Here is a 15648-nt window from a genome sequence, read left to right as displayed (position 1 = left end):
GCTTAGAACCAGGAAAAGGACATAGGATAAATTTTACCCCGTTTTCTACTTTTTTATTCCGCGCGGACGGAGTCGCGGGTAAAAGCTAGTTTATTATAAAGAACACCAATGATTAGTGTATGGTAAATTTAATATATAAAAAAAAATCTCGTGTCGCGGTGATTGTGGTTAAACTCCTCCGAAACGGCTTGACCGATTCTCATGAAATTGTGTGTGCATATTGGGTAGGTCTGAGAATCGGCCAACATCTATTTTTCATACCCCCCCCCCCATTTAGTTTTTTTTAACTGCGCGCGGACGGAGTCGCGGTGATATGTATAAGATCATACAAATGCAGATAACGTACCGATTTAGTGACGACATAATTTATAAATATTGATACGAAGATTGTATATCTAATTTATATTTGACAATGGTATAATTGATAGTTTTATTTGGAATTTCCCAACAATAATTACATGATAACGACAATTTATTTAACAAAGTACTAATCACTGATTTATGTGACTTTTATCACAGAATATATTAATGAAGTACATGAAAATTGTGTGTTGGAGGACAACTTTTTAGATCTCTTTCATTTTCCACTATTTTCTTAGAAAGCTATTTATCTTATGGGAATGGGGAAGAAGATTGGAACATAGGTTGTCCTTATCAATCGATTAAAAGTAAACATTGCATTTGAAACCTTGAAGCTCGTTCAATAGGTGTGAACATGAATTCGGGGTTCGCGTGAATTCACGCTTGTACGTATTCTCAGTCGGTATTTTGTCCTGCGACAAAGTTTTCACATTCACAGCTCCGTGATACTATATTTTTATTTTATTTAGTTTAAAAATTATGATGTCTTCCACCGCCTTTTTTCCAACGCTCCTAAATTACTATTGGACGTTTAAATAATGAATAAGAAATATGGCAAACGTAGATTAGAAAAGCTTCTTTGACAAATTTTATGCAACGGATTACCTCTAAAATAAGTAACCGAGTCATAAATTTTGAAAAAGTAAATGAAAGAGCAAATGAAAAAAGCTTACAAATTAATAAGATTTATTATTCTTAGGCATGTATATCGTAAGTTCTATTATGAATAAATAATTAACTAATCAAAATAACTGTACTAATAAGAGCACTCCCTGAAATATAAACAAAACTTATTTACAATAGTTATTTTTCTTAACAAGTATTGTAGACAAGTATAGTATAAGTATTATAGTACAAGTATTGTACGTATTGTACAAACATAGTGCGTCAAAATGGCATAAAATTATTGAATTTACTTAGTTCGGCGAAGATATGTTTTGTAAAATTTAGGTTTAAAATTGGAATGAACTTTACTAGACAGATGTAAACAGCTCTGAGCCAGCAGAGTTACATCTCATATTGACTAATGAATCGCCGCTCGCATAACTCTATGCAGGTACATATTGAGCTGAGCAGCGAACCTGTTCGCTGATCCGATTCACACATGTGAACTGTGAGTTTTATGACGCAATTTTTGTTGTTTTGCGACCCATTTCGTTTAGTTACCCATGATAACACCTTACTATACTAATCAAGTTTATACACAACCAACTATTGAATAAAATTTATACTAAAACTCTCAGTGTTGCCAGTAGTAAAGTTATAAATATCGACACATTTATACCGGAAGCGCTAGAAGGCGCGTAAGGGTCGACATCATAATCGTAATCGATAACTCTACTTCTTGCCATTTCTTTGTACACTAGAGCAGACTTCTTCGGCGTTCTTTTCCTTTCCGGATCGTCCATGTCAACATCGTAGATGCCGAACCTTATGCTGAAAACAAATTAACAAAATACTATCAACAAAAGTTTTACAAAATTATTTATGGTAGCCATGAATTAGTAGAGAAACGGGTGACGCTGAGTCGCCGTTGTCTATAATACCTAATCATCATCAATACATAGTATAAAACAAAGTCGCTTCAAAGATCTTTAAAACTACGCAACGGATTTTGACGCGGTTTTTTTTAATAGATAGAGTGATTCTTAAAGAAGGTTTGTATGTATAATAAATGCATAATATAGTAGAGAAACACTGATAAATTTAAAGGTTTCTAATGTGAACGCTGTGAACGTTGTGTATAAGGACATTCTGTAGTAGGTATATTTTGCATTGCACCCGTGCGAAGCCGGGGCGGGTCGCTAGTACCTAATAATCCTTTACTCTGTACTTAAAATTGTAGAAGAGAGACTTGTATTCTAAAATTCTTTTGCTGTTAGAAAGCTACATTATTATTATAAGTGACTTATGCTCTATTTTTTACGAGAAAAATAAATTGTTTTAATCCTGCGCGAATGAAATCGCGGGCTTATTTTTGTTGTGCATTTTAATTTGACAGAGCGAAAATATACCCGACTCTTAAAAGTTCCAGACTAAAGTCATACGTTGTTAAAAAAACATTAGAAGAGAGATTGTATTCGATTTACTGTTTAAGTAAATTGCGTAATTTACCACAAAAAAGCCTTCAGAGACATTTAAGCTTGCTTCACTTATATGCTCCGGATTATCTATGGTTTAGGATAAATTAGATCCTTGAGCGCATGAGCGCTAACTAAAGCACTTAACTAATCAATGTAAAATATGTATACGATTTTCATAAGCTTTTACAAAGAGCGGCGTTTAATGGCCAGGCAATTTCGAAAATTGTAGTACTATACGCGTCATATAGCACAGATTAAAAAAAAAATGATCGGTGTTTTTGATTGATTGACAGCAGAAATTAATTCGATCTCGAACCACTTTTATCCGCGATAATTTTCATTAAACATTATTAATACAATGAGTGCACTATACCTCCCCAATGAGGGACTCGGAGCCTCCCCTAAGTTAGAGATGACTAGGCCATAGACAACAACGCTGGCCCAGTCTTTTATTGTTTAGATATGTATAAATAAATTATTGTACTCATTTTGTTACGTTTTATAAAATAATCGAATGATTTTATTCAGTAGGTACTTACGTGTATCCTGACGTCCATTCAAAATTATCCATTAGACTCCAAGCGAAGTGACCTCTGACATTGACACCTTGGTCAATGGCATCAATCGCGGCACTCAGATATTCCCTGTAATAGCGTACTCTGTCTGTGTCATTGAGACCTCTGACAGACGGACAACCATTCTCTGTGATGTAGATCTTAGGAATATTGTAGTTTTCTTTCAAGTAAATTAATAAGTCGTAGAATCCACGAGGGTATTCCTAAAAATTGATTATTTATTACGCAAATGAAGGTAGAAAATAAAAAAACATAATTATTAAGATTATAGATTAAAAAGAAATAAATATTATTTTATTATCATTTAAAATAGTCAAAATTAAACTGTAATATTATTTTGAAAGTAACAACATTATTTGTATCCCATATCCACATGCATTTAGCCTAACCAAGTATAAAATTAAAACTCTTTATTACTCAGTCTACTTACTTCATCAATTTCTCATATGCGCTAAGAATTTATTTCCAATATTTTTCCTCAATAAGGCAATCTTTTTGATATTCCTATAATATTTCTTTATCTCGTATTATCAACATATTTAATTATTTTCAACTAAAAACTACGTCATAGATGATAAAATTTTGACCAGACAGATAAAACAACTTTGATATTTTATATCATTACTTATCTTAGAAAAAAAGTCTCAATTTGTATCCCCGGTTGTATTATCACGGTTTGATGGAAGATAAAAACCAAATGTCTTTTCTAACATATTTTTTTTTATCAACTACAACAATTCTCTTGTAAAATTGATCAAATATTAGCCGCAATTTTTCCGGTTAAGGAATATTGAATAAAATAGCTATTAAATAAATTGTAAAGTGTTAAACCAACAGCGTGACCAACCACAATACAGCTGTTGCAGTAATAGCATAATGAAAACCAGGTTTACTGCCACACTAAGGCTCTACGTACACAAGGCAAAGTAAAACGTCGAAACTAATATTATATGGTTGCGTCGCGAGGATCTCGTTGCGCCTGCTCTATACACACAACGTTGAATGGTCTACGTGAATTATCTATTCGATTAGTAAAGGCATAGCGAATACTGTTTATTTTTGCTCCGCCATCTTAAAATTGCAGCAACTTTTCTCATAACGATTTTGATAAATAGGTTGCGAGCGACTGTCTTTGGCGATGAAAGATAGAAATGTCGGCGACGTGCGCTGTGTACGAACCGCGATGATATCGTATTACGTAAGTAGCTTACCGATTAAAATCACGGGGTTTCGAAGATTTACGTTGCCTTGTGTAATGTTACCTTATTGTTAATCTATATGGCCGGTTAGTAAAATAAATAAAACTTACATAAACATATCCACCATGATGAAACCAGGAAGGATGTGGATACTCTCCGAAAAATATGTCATCGTTGATTGAAGGGACAGGGAAAGTACCATTCAGAGATTCATTTCTGTAAACAATTCTACTCGTATAATGATTCAATCCTAAGAAATCTGCCGATCCTCTGATCGATTGGATCTGTTCCTCAGAGAACGGACGCAACCGTGATTCATTCAAACCTTGTTTGATACTCGCTGAATTAACAAGATCGATCAATCTCTGAGGGAAGTTACCGCTGTCTGAGAATATCGGGTTCATATGTTGACCGACCTGAAACCTTAAAAATTGCATCCACTCTCTCTTCGGTCTTCCTCAACTTTTGTAGGCATTCTACCAAAAAATACTCGATTTACGGGAAACTCACTTTGACGCTTGACGCTTAAATTTTCATAAAATATTAATATACTATACTTACATTGAGAGACAGGAAATCTTCTAAAGCCTGTCTATCAGTAGTGGAATTGCTTTCAGCTTCGCCCCACTCCATACTAGTGACAAAACCGATTTCCCCTCCCTGGCTGCTTTTAAATTCTGCTTCATATATACGGTAAGCCCTTGCATGAGCCAGAAGTATATTCCTACTACACTCATAGTATGCTACGCCCGGTAAAGATATTTGAGGCGCATGCAATGCCACCTCGTAACCCAAAAAGCAATGAACGTGAGCCTCATTTATGGTCATCCAGTGCTTCACTCTATCGCCGAAATTTTGAAACAAAACTCTCGAATAATCACCGAACCAGTTAACCACTTCATCGTTCAACCAACCTCCTTGTTCGTTCAGATTCTGAGGCAGTTCCCAGTGGTACATCGTGACAAATGGAGTTATACCATTAGCTAGTAACTCATCAATCAGAGCGTTGTAATACGCAACACCATAAGGGTTCACATAATCTGGTCGGCCATAAGGTAATATCCTCGGCCAAGATATAGAGAACCGGTAGTTCTTAACCCCCAGTTCTTTTAGCATTTCAACATCTCTTTTATATAAGTAGTAAGATTTCGCTGCTGTGTCGCCGTTTGTCATGTCCTCGATACGCTGTGGTGTAGTACGCACGAGATGATCCCACATTGACCATCCTTTACCTGTAAATATGACAGAGTATTACAAGAGAATATCAACAATCATTTACAGTGACAGTTTACGAACTTATGATATAAAAATATTGCTGTTTCTCTTTTTTCAAAGAAATTTTAGAATTGACAATATGGATTTATAGAAGTTTATCGATCCATCCATAGTTGTGCCATCACATTTTACATAAGTTGCATTTTCAAGTCATATAATTTTTTTTTTCATGGTACACGATCTCCTACCATTTAATCACTTGTTATTCACGAAAGTTCAGCTCCACGGTTTCTCTCTGTATCTGAGATAGCGCTGGCGATTTCTTGTGCTGGATGTAATGTCTCATTTTGTGTCGTTGTGACAGCGGAGTAAGTATAAATAGTAATAAACTTACCATCAACATTCCAAGCTCCTTCTATTTGATACGATGATGTTGCTGCTCCAAATTCAAAGTCTGGTGGAAAAGTTTTTAGGTTTCCTGCACATCTTGTTAGACCTAATAACCTATGGAACAAGAATAAATATTTAAAGTTAAACCACAGATTCAAAAATAACGTTTATTTTCTTTCAAATTAACAACTAATTTGTGTCCGGCGTTGTTTGGATGAAAATCAATTTAATGTTAATTATAAATTAATATGGCAGCTTTCACTTTTAATAAATGTAAAGGTTGACTTAAATCCGTTTATTTTAAACCTTATCCAATTGTTAAAAAGCAAATATAATTTTGGTTTAAACTTACAAAGAAAAGAAAATTATAACAGATAGAGGGCGTTCCATTTTTACTATGTTTAAGAAACCGTTTAGTCCATTTTTTTTGCACAAAGGCCTTTTATATCCTAACTATTTTATCAGAATAAACTTCCAATAATTATATATTCGTAATTCGTAATCAATTTAGAATTAGGGATGACACTCGTATTTTTTTATTCAATTCCTACAATTAGATTTTTTTCCTACAATTAATTGACTATGTTTCTATATTTACATATTTATTATGTACTAGCTGTCGCCCGCGACTCCGTCAATGCAAAATTAAAAAAAACTTAATTAGTAGCCTATGAGCGAAAATTATTGTATTTACGCGGGACTGACAGAGACAGGTATTGACAGTTCAATGTACGAAATTCTTCGTCCTCCGCGATTGGACTTTATCTCGTATCCCACATAGTGGTAGGGTCGGCTTTTCTAATCAGTTTCAGTACTTGTACAGCCACCCGATTTTGTTAAAAAAAATGAAGCGACCGCTGTTCAAAGATATTTATAACAAGTTGTTGTTGATGCGTTGTCTAATTTAAATGAACAGAGGAGAGGATGTGTACTTGTAGTGAAAGCTCGATATTTCCTCATCTTGTCATCCCTTTCCATACCAAGTCCAATAATTCAAAACATTTATTTATGATAAAATTCTTTCATAATAATTCCTTTTTTTTCAATTATTTAGATGACAACCCTTAACATCGCTATCTAATAATTAAAATCAGTTTTTCGTCGTATTGATAATTAAGTTGTTTATCTGTTTTATCACACTATTATAACATAAAATATTTTAATAATTTTTAAATTAAATACCAATCAGAAATTAAATTGGCAGAGGTGAGGAACACACAGAAAGAGGATATCCCCTTCCAATGCTTCCTCTTCTCTGCCAAATGCACTTCCACTTCACTTCTTATCCTTAAAAGAAAAGGGAGGGAAGCGGAAGAGGACTTAAATCATGCACGCATACCCATCAGATTGTACGCGGAATGACATTTAGTTGACGCCTGTCTTCTATGGTCGTGGTACCAGTTGAGCCAGCCCATTCATGTCAAAGATGTTATTACGGTCTTTTCCACTGTTAATATACCACTAGAACTCCTGGTTAATTTAATTTCCTTGTTTTTATATTTTGCCTCTAACTAATTACTTTACTATTAGCAATTAATTAATTTATATCCTCCATATTAGTTATTTTACATGAAGGGGCAGGAGGGCCTTCATCAGAAATCATATTGTGCGAGTATAAAAGCGGGTATGTCGGCAGGTGGGTGTGAACAGATGACGAGTCCTTGTTGCAATCGCAGTTGTTTAATAAGGGTTAGGTAACCAAAAATACACAGTGGAATGAACACTGTAGTGTCTAACCAATGCAACACCAACTTAATTAAGCGCTAGATTTTAATTGTTAATTAGATGCTAAGCGATTCGTCGCAAGCGTGGTGCGCGGGCGCCGTCTCGAACAACACTGTTCAATGGCCGCCCTCACAACCATCGACAGTGACGCTTCGCTTGACTGAAAAAGTCAACCAGTCATTTGACTTTGGCGGATACGCCGTCATACATTATAGCTGAATGAATTATTATTTATTTATTTATTTATAAAACAATGTTAACCTAAAATAAAACTATGTCCCACAAAATTATTTAATATAATTTGACTGTAGGATCAAAAATTGAAATGCGTAAGAAGGGAATGAATTTAGATTACGACAACTGATAGAGATGTATGGAAGAGTAGTACATACTGTATCGACCTTCTGTGAGGAACATGGTAGGCTGATGGTGTATAATGATGATGAAATGTGATGTAATTGTTACGTATGCAACAATATCAAGAATCAAGGAAAACAAACGACATTATGGTAGTTATTTTTAATAACCCAATAAATTATACTATTCTTTAATACAGATAAATGCAATAGGAATGTCTGTATGTCATATCAAAATAATCTCGTACAAACTTGTAACAAAATCTGAATTTTGAATACGTTTGTCTGACAGGCATGACAAGATGAAAAACATTTTGACCAATCTTTAAGAAACCGGGTGTTAGTGTTTTACAGTTATCACGTTGAATTAATCTATATTGATATCGGAATCGATAAAGTTTCGATAAGTATTAGTTCGAATCCTTACATCGCTACCAACCGCAACCATGTACGTAAATCAAATAGGCACAAAATACCACGTCATATAGCCTGTCCGTTTAATCGAGATTAGTGGTCACAGCAGTCGTAACTGGCAATTAGAACTTGGAAAGTTTTAAATAGCGTTCAATAAAAGAGATATTTTTTAAACTTTTTAATATACCTTACAAAATAAATAACAATTATTCTTAATATTATTTAAAACTTTTTCATAAAATTAACTTATTTACATATTTTATGAAACAATACATTTTAATATTGCCAGTAGTAAAATTACAAATACCGATGCATCTCTTCTAAAAGCACTTGATAATGTATAAGGATCCGGATTATAATTATAATCTATAATTCTGCTACTAATTATTTCTTTATAAACTAGTGCTGATTTCTTAGGATATCTCGTCCTTTCTGGATCTTCCATATCAACTTCATAAATACCAAATCTTAACCTGTAAAGAAAAAAATATGTACAACTAGCTGTGCTTGCGAATACGTTCGCGTAATATACTGTCTTCGCTTGTCTGTTTGTTTTTACAATTCAATTATTAAGGTTAATTATTTTCCTTAAACTTATAAAAACTACAACAAAACATATTAAACTTACACAACACTCACATAAATATATACCCATACAAACTTTCATCTCCTATTCCCTTAAGCTCCACTTTGAGTGTTATATTTATTTATATCAAATTAATAGCATAAAAATTAATTTTCGATGACGATTAAAAATGACAATACTTTCATATAACTGCCATCCTCTCATTAAATTACTGACAATCCTTTTTTCGCATTAAAAAGTATCCTATGTCCTTCTCAGGCTCTAGCTCTAGACGATTTGTGTATCAAATTTAATTTAAATCTAATTTAATAAAGATAATTTCCTTTTGAGTTTTCTAACTACCAGGAAACGTAAAATTAGTCTTAAAAAAATGTAAATACATGCTAAATTCTAGCTAGTAATATATCCTAAGTTGGAAGGGAATTAAATTATTTTGTACTTACGTATAACCGAAGCTCCATTCGAAATTGTCCATTAAACTCCAAGCAAAGTATCCTTTAACATTAACTCCTTCGGCTAAAGCGTCAAGCAATGCATTTAGATAGTTCCTATAATATTGTACTCTTTGGTTATCATTACGTCCCGTTGAAGTTGAACAACCATTTTCTGTTATATAAATCTTCGGATTGTTGTATGTATCTTTAATATAGACCATTAAGTTGTAGAAACCGGGAGCGTATTCCTGCAACAGCAGTAATGAAACGCTAAACCACAGATAAAATACATTTAACGCCTAACCTAAAATATTTCTTCTGGTAACACTTTTTTCACAACTGTATATTTAACCTACCGTTATTTAATAATATAACTTTATTTTAGTTCACATTTTTCCCTAAATAACTAAAAAAAACTCAATTAACGATCGTCATGTACCTACGGAATACGGTGTGCTTATGTGAGCTTAGCAACAAAAATATTTCGATAGCTCCTACGAATAAGGGCAAATGTGCAAATTGACAACTTTACAGGAGAGGCTCTCAAAGTTTCAACCATATAGGAAAAGATCATCTTTTAATATCATCTTATAATAAAGCAAAAAAATATTATCCGAAGGCAACTTTAAGTCGAAACGACACAAAAGCTTTCCTTTCATTTCCAAAAAAAAACCTATCCAGCGATACCTATAGAACATTGCACTTTAATAAAAAGGCAAAAAATGACTTACGTAAACAAACCCAGTGTCCACAGGCCACGATGGATCGGTGAATTCACCATAATAAGCATCATCATGACTAGAAGGCACGTGATATTTTCCTATAATCGATTCGTTTCTATACACAATTCTACTTGTATAGTGATTCAATCCTAGGAAATCTGCAGTCCCCCTAATGAATTCTACCTCCTCTTCTGTAAACGGACGAAGTCGTGAAGCATTTAGACCTTGTTTTAGACTCGCTGCTTGGACCCTGTCTATCATACGCTGAGGATAGTCGCCATTTTCAGAAAATATCGGGTCCATGTATTGACCAATCTGAAAAGAATATAACGTGTCTTAATTGTAAAGTTATATATGTGTTTAAATGAACTCATTTTTAAACGTTTCGTAAAATTACAATGGTTTGAATTTTTAAATATATTTGTCAATTAGCTTTTACACGTGGCTTCGAAAGCGCGAACGAAGGTTCGCGCGGAATTAAAAAAAGTAGACTATTTGTTATTTTAAACTATGTTCTATATCTATGCCAAATTATACTAAGAAACATTCATCCATACTTCCTACCAAACATTCTTGGAATACATTTATCAGATAGTCCTGTACTCAGGAGAAATCTCTGGAGCAAAATTACAGTTAGGGAAAAAATACTTTCATCTAATAATTCTTATATATAAAGAAAAAAAAAGAAAAAAGTAGTTCAATGTCACGTTGCCGATAACGTCAAAATATTGTAATATAAAAATAATAACACATATTATCTTTACAACTTTACTTACGTTAAAGGCAAAAAAGTCTTGCACCGCTTCAAGGTCATCTTGTGAATTCGATTCCGGTATCGCCCACTCCATGCTGACCACGAAACCAACTTCACCACCCTGGGTACTCCGAAATTCAGTGTCATAAAGACGATATGCTTTAGCATTAGCTAGTAAAATATTTCTGCCACATTCGTAATAACCAATCCCTGGTGAAAAGATTCTAGGTGCATGATGTGCTACACCATAACCGAAGTAACAATGTATATGTGGCTCATTTATAGTCATCCAATGCTTTACCCTATCACCAAAATTCTCGTACAACACCCTAGCGTAGTCTGCAAACCAATCCACTATTTCTTCATTCAACCAACCTCCTTGTTCGTTTAAATTCTGCGGCAGTTCCCAGTGGTATATCGTGACAAATGGAGTTATACCATTAGCTAGTAACTCATCAATCAGAGCGTTGTAATACGCAACACCATAAGGGTTCACATAATCTGGTCGGCCATAAGGTAATATCCTCGGCCAAGATATAGAAAAACGGTAGTTATCGACCCCCAGTTCTTTTAACATTTCCACATCTCGTTTGTATAAATAGTAAGAGTTTGCAGCGATATCACCAGTCGTGTTGTCGAATATAAATTCTGGATCTGTGCGGACCAAGTGGTCCCACATTGACCAACCTTTGCCTGGGAACAATGATTAAAAGAAATGAAATTTACAATTCGCAACTTTATAACTCGCTACCTTCAACCATTAAAAAATTAAATTCACATAATCTGTTTTAATCAAAGAAAATTAATGATTAAATATTATAATACGTATAATCTGCGATAATGTTCTTATGTAAGTGACTTTTTCTTTGTCTTGTTGAGAATATATTCTTTAAACTTAAACCTAAATTTCTGCTTATAAGTTTCTAAGTTAAAAAAGAAATATTTATTTTATAGTCATTATCTCCCTGGCTTTATTCCACTCACGTGGGGTCGGCAAGGCTTTACAAACCTTAAAGTTTTGCTTAATTCTTACGGCCGGTCGCCTGCATGTCGCCAACCCAACTTGGGAGGTAACCTAACCTTTAGATGGTAAATAAATAAATAAATGTTGGCATTTGCACAATGTTTATTTTATATCATACTTCATACTAATATTATAAATGTGAATGATAAGATGTATGGATGATGGATGGATGGAGGTTTGTTTGAAGGTATCTTCACAACGCCTCAATGGATCTTGATGAAATTTGGTACAGATGTAGATCATAGTCTGGAAGAACACATAGGCTACTTATGAAGTTTTTTTTCTCCGCTTTTATTAATTTAAGAAAATAGAATAACATTTTATGATTTCTGATCGTTCGTAATTTTAAAAATATGTCTCGTTTTTGCGTTTCAACCGTACGATTGTTTACGCAGTAAGTATCAATTATTGAATCTTACCATCCACATTCCAAGCGCCTTCTATTTGATAAGAAGAGGTCGCAGCGCCGAATTCAAAATCTCTGGGGAAAGTCTTCACATTAGCAGAAGTTGCTAGACCAAAAAACCTGAAAATTTATTATCTTTAAAAATAAACACAATAAATGTCTTTTTCTTATCGTCAATTACGTCAAAATTACGAGGAGATTTTTGATGTACTTTACGCCCGATAAATACAAATTTTAATTACAAATTTTGTTGATGAAGATGCGATAGCTATTGTCTCAAATATTCGTGCTAGGCCCACTGGCAATCCTTAACCATGGATAATCTGTATTTTACGTCAAAACTTGAAAATTGCAAATTATACATAAGCATATACATAGGCTGTGCCTATCTATCTTATATATATAAAAGAAAGTCGTGTTAGTTACACTGTTTATAACTGAAGTTCGGTCTAACTGATTTAGCTGAAAATTGATGGGGAGGTAGCTTAGAACTAGGAGACGGACATAGGAACTTTTTATATTGTGAGCATTTTTTTTTATAACGCGCGGACGAAGTCGCGGGTAAAACCTAGTTTTATAATAATACTTGCTTTTTGTCATGTTTTTCATGTACACAGTTTTCACCAAATAACTGAAACAGTATCGCTATGTATGAAATTTGACATTGCTCTATTTACTATTTCCACTTGGCGTGGCTGTGACTGCCTGCAGTAATACTGTCTCGTATGGAAAATCACGTGCTAGTCGTTCTCGGATATTATATTAATGGAAAAGGGGTTTAAGTACAAAAACATAGCAAAAAGTCACACGAAACGTACACAGTTTACGTAGCCTTACAGTTTCTATATAGTCTAATATAGAGTTTGTCACGTTTAAGGGTTTGGATATAATAGTGGGATAGAAATGTTTAGTCACGGAGATGACTAGAGGTTTAAGCAATTTTCACCTTTTAACAACATATAAAATTTAAAAAAAAAACAATGGCGATGTTACGAATAAGTATACTCACCAGAATAATATAAAAATATTGCCTAATTTTATATGTTTCATTTTTAAAACAGTACTGAATTTCTTTAAGGTTATTGTTTTTAGATTCGTATTTATACATGTTTTGCTGTTGTTATCTAAATAACTTAAATCTACGTGTGGGCGATTTATTATTTTTTTATAAGGGCTGCCAAAACCGATAATAATTCCGTTTTACAAAAAAATGAGTCCACATTTTGGTGGATGGAGCCAAAATGTGTTAAAATATAGATAGCTGTTGGCACATCGACGTGTTGATAAAAGGTAGAAATAAGATAATATAATGAATGTATAAAATTTTCTTTATATTTTTGAATATTTTTATGTTTATAAAACACCAAACAGTTTGATGTTTTTTAAAGACTGCCGTAACAAATTAAAACATATAATTGTCTCTGTTATTCCAAAGTTAATGAGATATGTCATATGTGATAATAAAAGGGATGACAATACTTTGTCTACATGTGTTTAGACAGTGGATACCAATGTTAAAAATATTACAATTACCAACAAATAAACGTTCACATTTGTGACTTTTCCAATCTATCTAATCCAAAGCACAAGCTCAGAGATTCCTAAACTTATTTCTCGTACACCTCCTTCAACATTTTATTGATTTCAGTGAATTCCTGGTACAATTCTTCTTCAACTTGTGAACCCTTAATCTAAATCGTACATCCGGATTTTGTGGACCTCAGCCTAACCTAAACTAAACCTCTTTTTGCAAATAAACCTCTTGTTGATAACAACCCTATGTTTATCATTATCGCATGGACAATATTTTAATTTAATCTTTATAACATTTTAAAAACGCTAAAAAAACAAGCAATAACTCAAGTTTCGAATTCATATAAAAAAACCATAAAATTATATTGAAATTGGTGTTGATACGAAGAATTTATACACTTAATTTAAATATAATATGAAAACTAAAATATGTCATTAAAAGGTGTCCCTTTAGGCAAGGTTCCGAATATAGTGGCCCCTTTGAATGGCTAGACTAATTCTTTGTCCGAGGTAGCTGCCAGTTCTTCGGTCTCTTGTGATGTCGACTAACCTTTTTGCTGTTTCCTTAAAAAGCCTTCTAGAGCTAGGACCCCACGGACCAATGGTCTCGACACTGAATGGGACAAATTCATATTCGGAGCCTAGACCCCTGTATTTGTTAGCTTTAGCTTTTTCAGCCGCTTCACAAGCCGCACCAGCGCTGTTGTTGGTTCCATAAAGATGGGATGGGGCCAGCGTGTCTGAACGGGTAGCATCCAATACCAGCACCCGACCCATCTTCCATGGAATTAAACTCATACCGTCCGGTCTCTTGCCATCGTATTAATTTATTGTATGCTATGATGCACTTGTAAATGGTTGGTAAGACTATGACTTTGCCAGAATCAATGCATTTGTGTCAAAGAAAAAATTATGCAATAATGCCCTTACCCTTCGTCTTTAGGGTTCTGTACCTCGAAAGAAAAAAACGGAACCCTTATACGATTAATTTGTCTGTCTGTAATACCCTTTTTCTAAGTAACGCGTGGTGGTATCAATCAATCAAAAGATACATCCGTTTATGCCGCAAATTTTTAATATTCGCAAGAGAATCAAAACCTACATGGTACTTCCTGTGAACTTTAAATGTCGAAATTTGGCATTTTAAACTTATTTTTTGAAAACTATGAGTTAATGTGATGTGACAAAAACACGGAGCTAATTCTTAGTAAAGTAAAAACAATATCTAAAAATGTAATACATGCCAAACAAAGCTGTACAATCATCATATGCACACAAGAAACATGTGGGTTACTAAAAATTCACCTTAGAGAATTTATCGGCAAATTATTATTTAAAGTAAATTGTGGCACATAAAGGGAAAGGCAAAAAAAAATCAACAAACTGACGTTATTTAAAAGCACTTGCTCTTTATAGATACGCATATGTCTATATCTTTAGAGTTAGAGATTAAAAGCGTTTAAAATGTTTCAAAAACGATCTTTATTTTCATATGTTCTGTGAATCAAAAATTACAATGAATTGCAAATTCAACAAAGATATATAAAACAAATAATTAATCTTATGGTTTTTATATTTGAAAAGATTTTTTGAAGGGAAACCAGACTATTTGAAAAGATTTTATTAGGCCAGTGTTGCCAACGAAAATTTTTACCCGGCCATGTTCATTTTTTTTTTATAAGAAGAGTGGGCAAACGAGCAGCAAAACATTGGCGACATTGTGTAAAAAGCCGTGTTTGTATAAAAGAAATGCCGTAGAATCAGCTAGGATTGCGGTCGTAGGCCGTAGATTTTATAATTTGTTGACCTGAAACGTTGTAGTAACACGGTAATTGTCGTAGCATAGGCAACACTGAATTAGGCTGTCAATG

General features: G+C 33.7%; 2 protein-coding genes across 2 annotated transcripts; both read right to left on the bottom strand.

The window, feature by feature from the left end:
* Positions 1 to 1278: 1278 nt before the first annotated feature.
* On the bottom strand, positions 1279 to 6213 carry LOC106717362 (myrosinase 1-like). The gene is made up of 6 exons (XM_014511220.2): positions 6176 to 6213; positions 5828 to 5937; positions 4780 to 5450; positions 4329 to 4634; positions 2984 to 3222; positions 1279 to 1797 (listed from the first exon to the last, which is right to left on the bottom strand). The coding sequence occupies exons 1-6, from the start codon at positions 6211 to 6213 to the stop codon at positions 1587 to 1589; spliced, it is 1575 nt and encodes a 524-aa protein (XP_014366706.2). The 3' UTR covers positions 1279 to 1586.
* A 2205-nt stretch (positions 6214 to 8418) lies between these two features.
* On the bottom strand, positions 8419 to 14554 carry LOC106717365 (myrosinase 1-like). Its single transcript, XM_045683914.1, has 7 exons — positions 14328 to 14554; positions 12258 to 12364; positions 10837 to 11507; positions 10070 to 10375; positions 9348 to 9586; positions 8605 to 8791; positions 8419 to 8433 (listed from the first exon to the last, which is right to left on the bottom strand). The coding sequence occupies exons 1-7, from the start codon at positions 14552 to 14554 to the stop codon at positions 8419 to 8421; spliced, it is 1752 nt and encodes a 583-aa protein (XP_045539870.1).
* Between the last annotated feature and the right edge of the window lie 1094 nt (positions 14555 to 15648).

Source organism: Papilio machaon, chromosome 24 (genome assembly GCF_912999745.1).
Source record: "Papilio machaon chromosome 24, ilPapMach1.1, whole genome shotgun sequence".
Lineage (NCBI taxonomy): Eukaryota > Metazoa > Arthropoda > Insecta > Lepidoptera > Papilionidae > Papilio > Papilio machaon.
The sequence above is the reverse complement of the archived record's forward strand: the minus strand, read 5'-3'. Positions and strand labels throughout refer to the sequence as shown.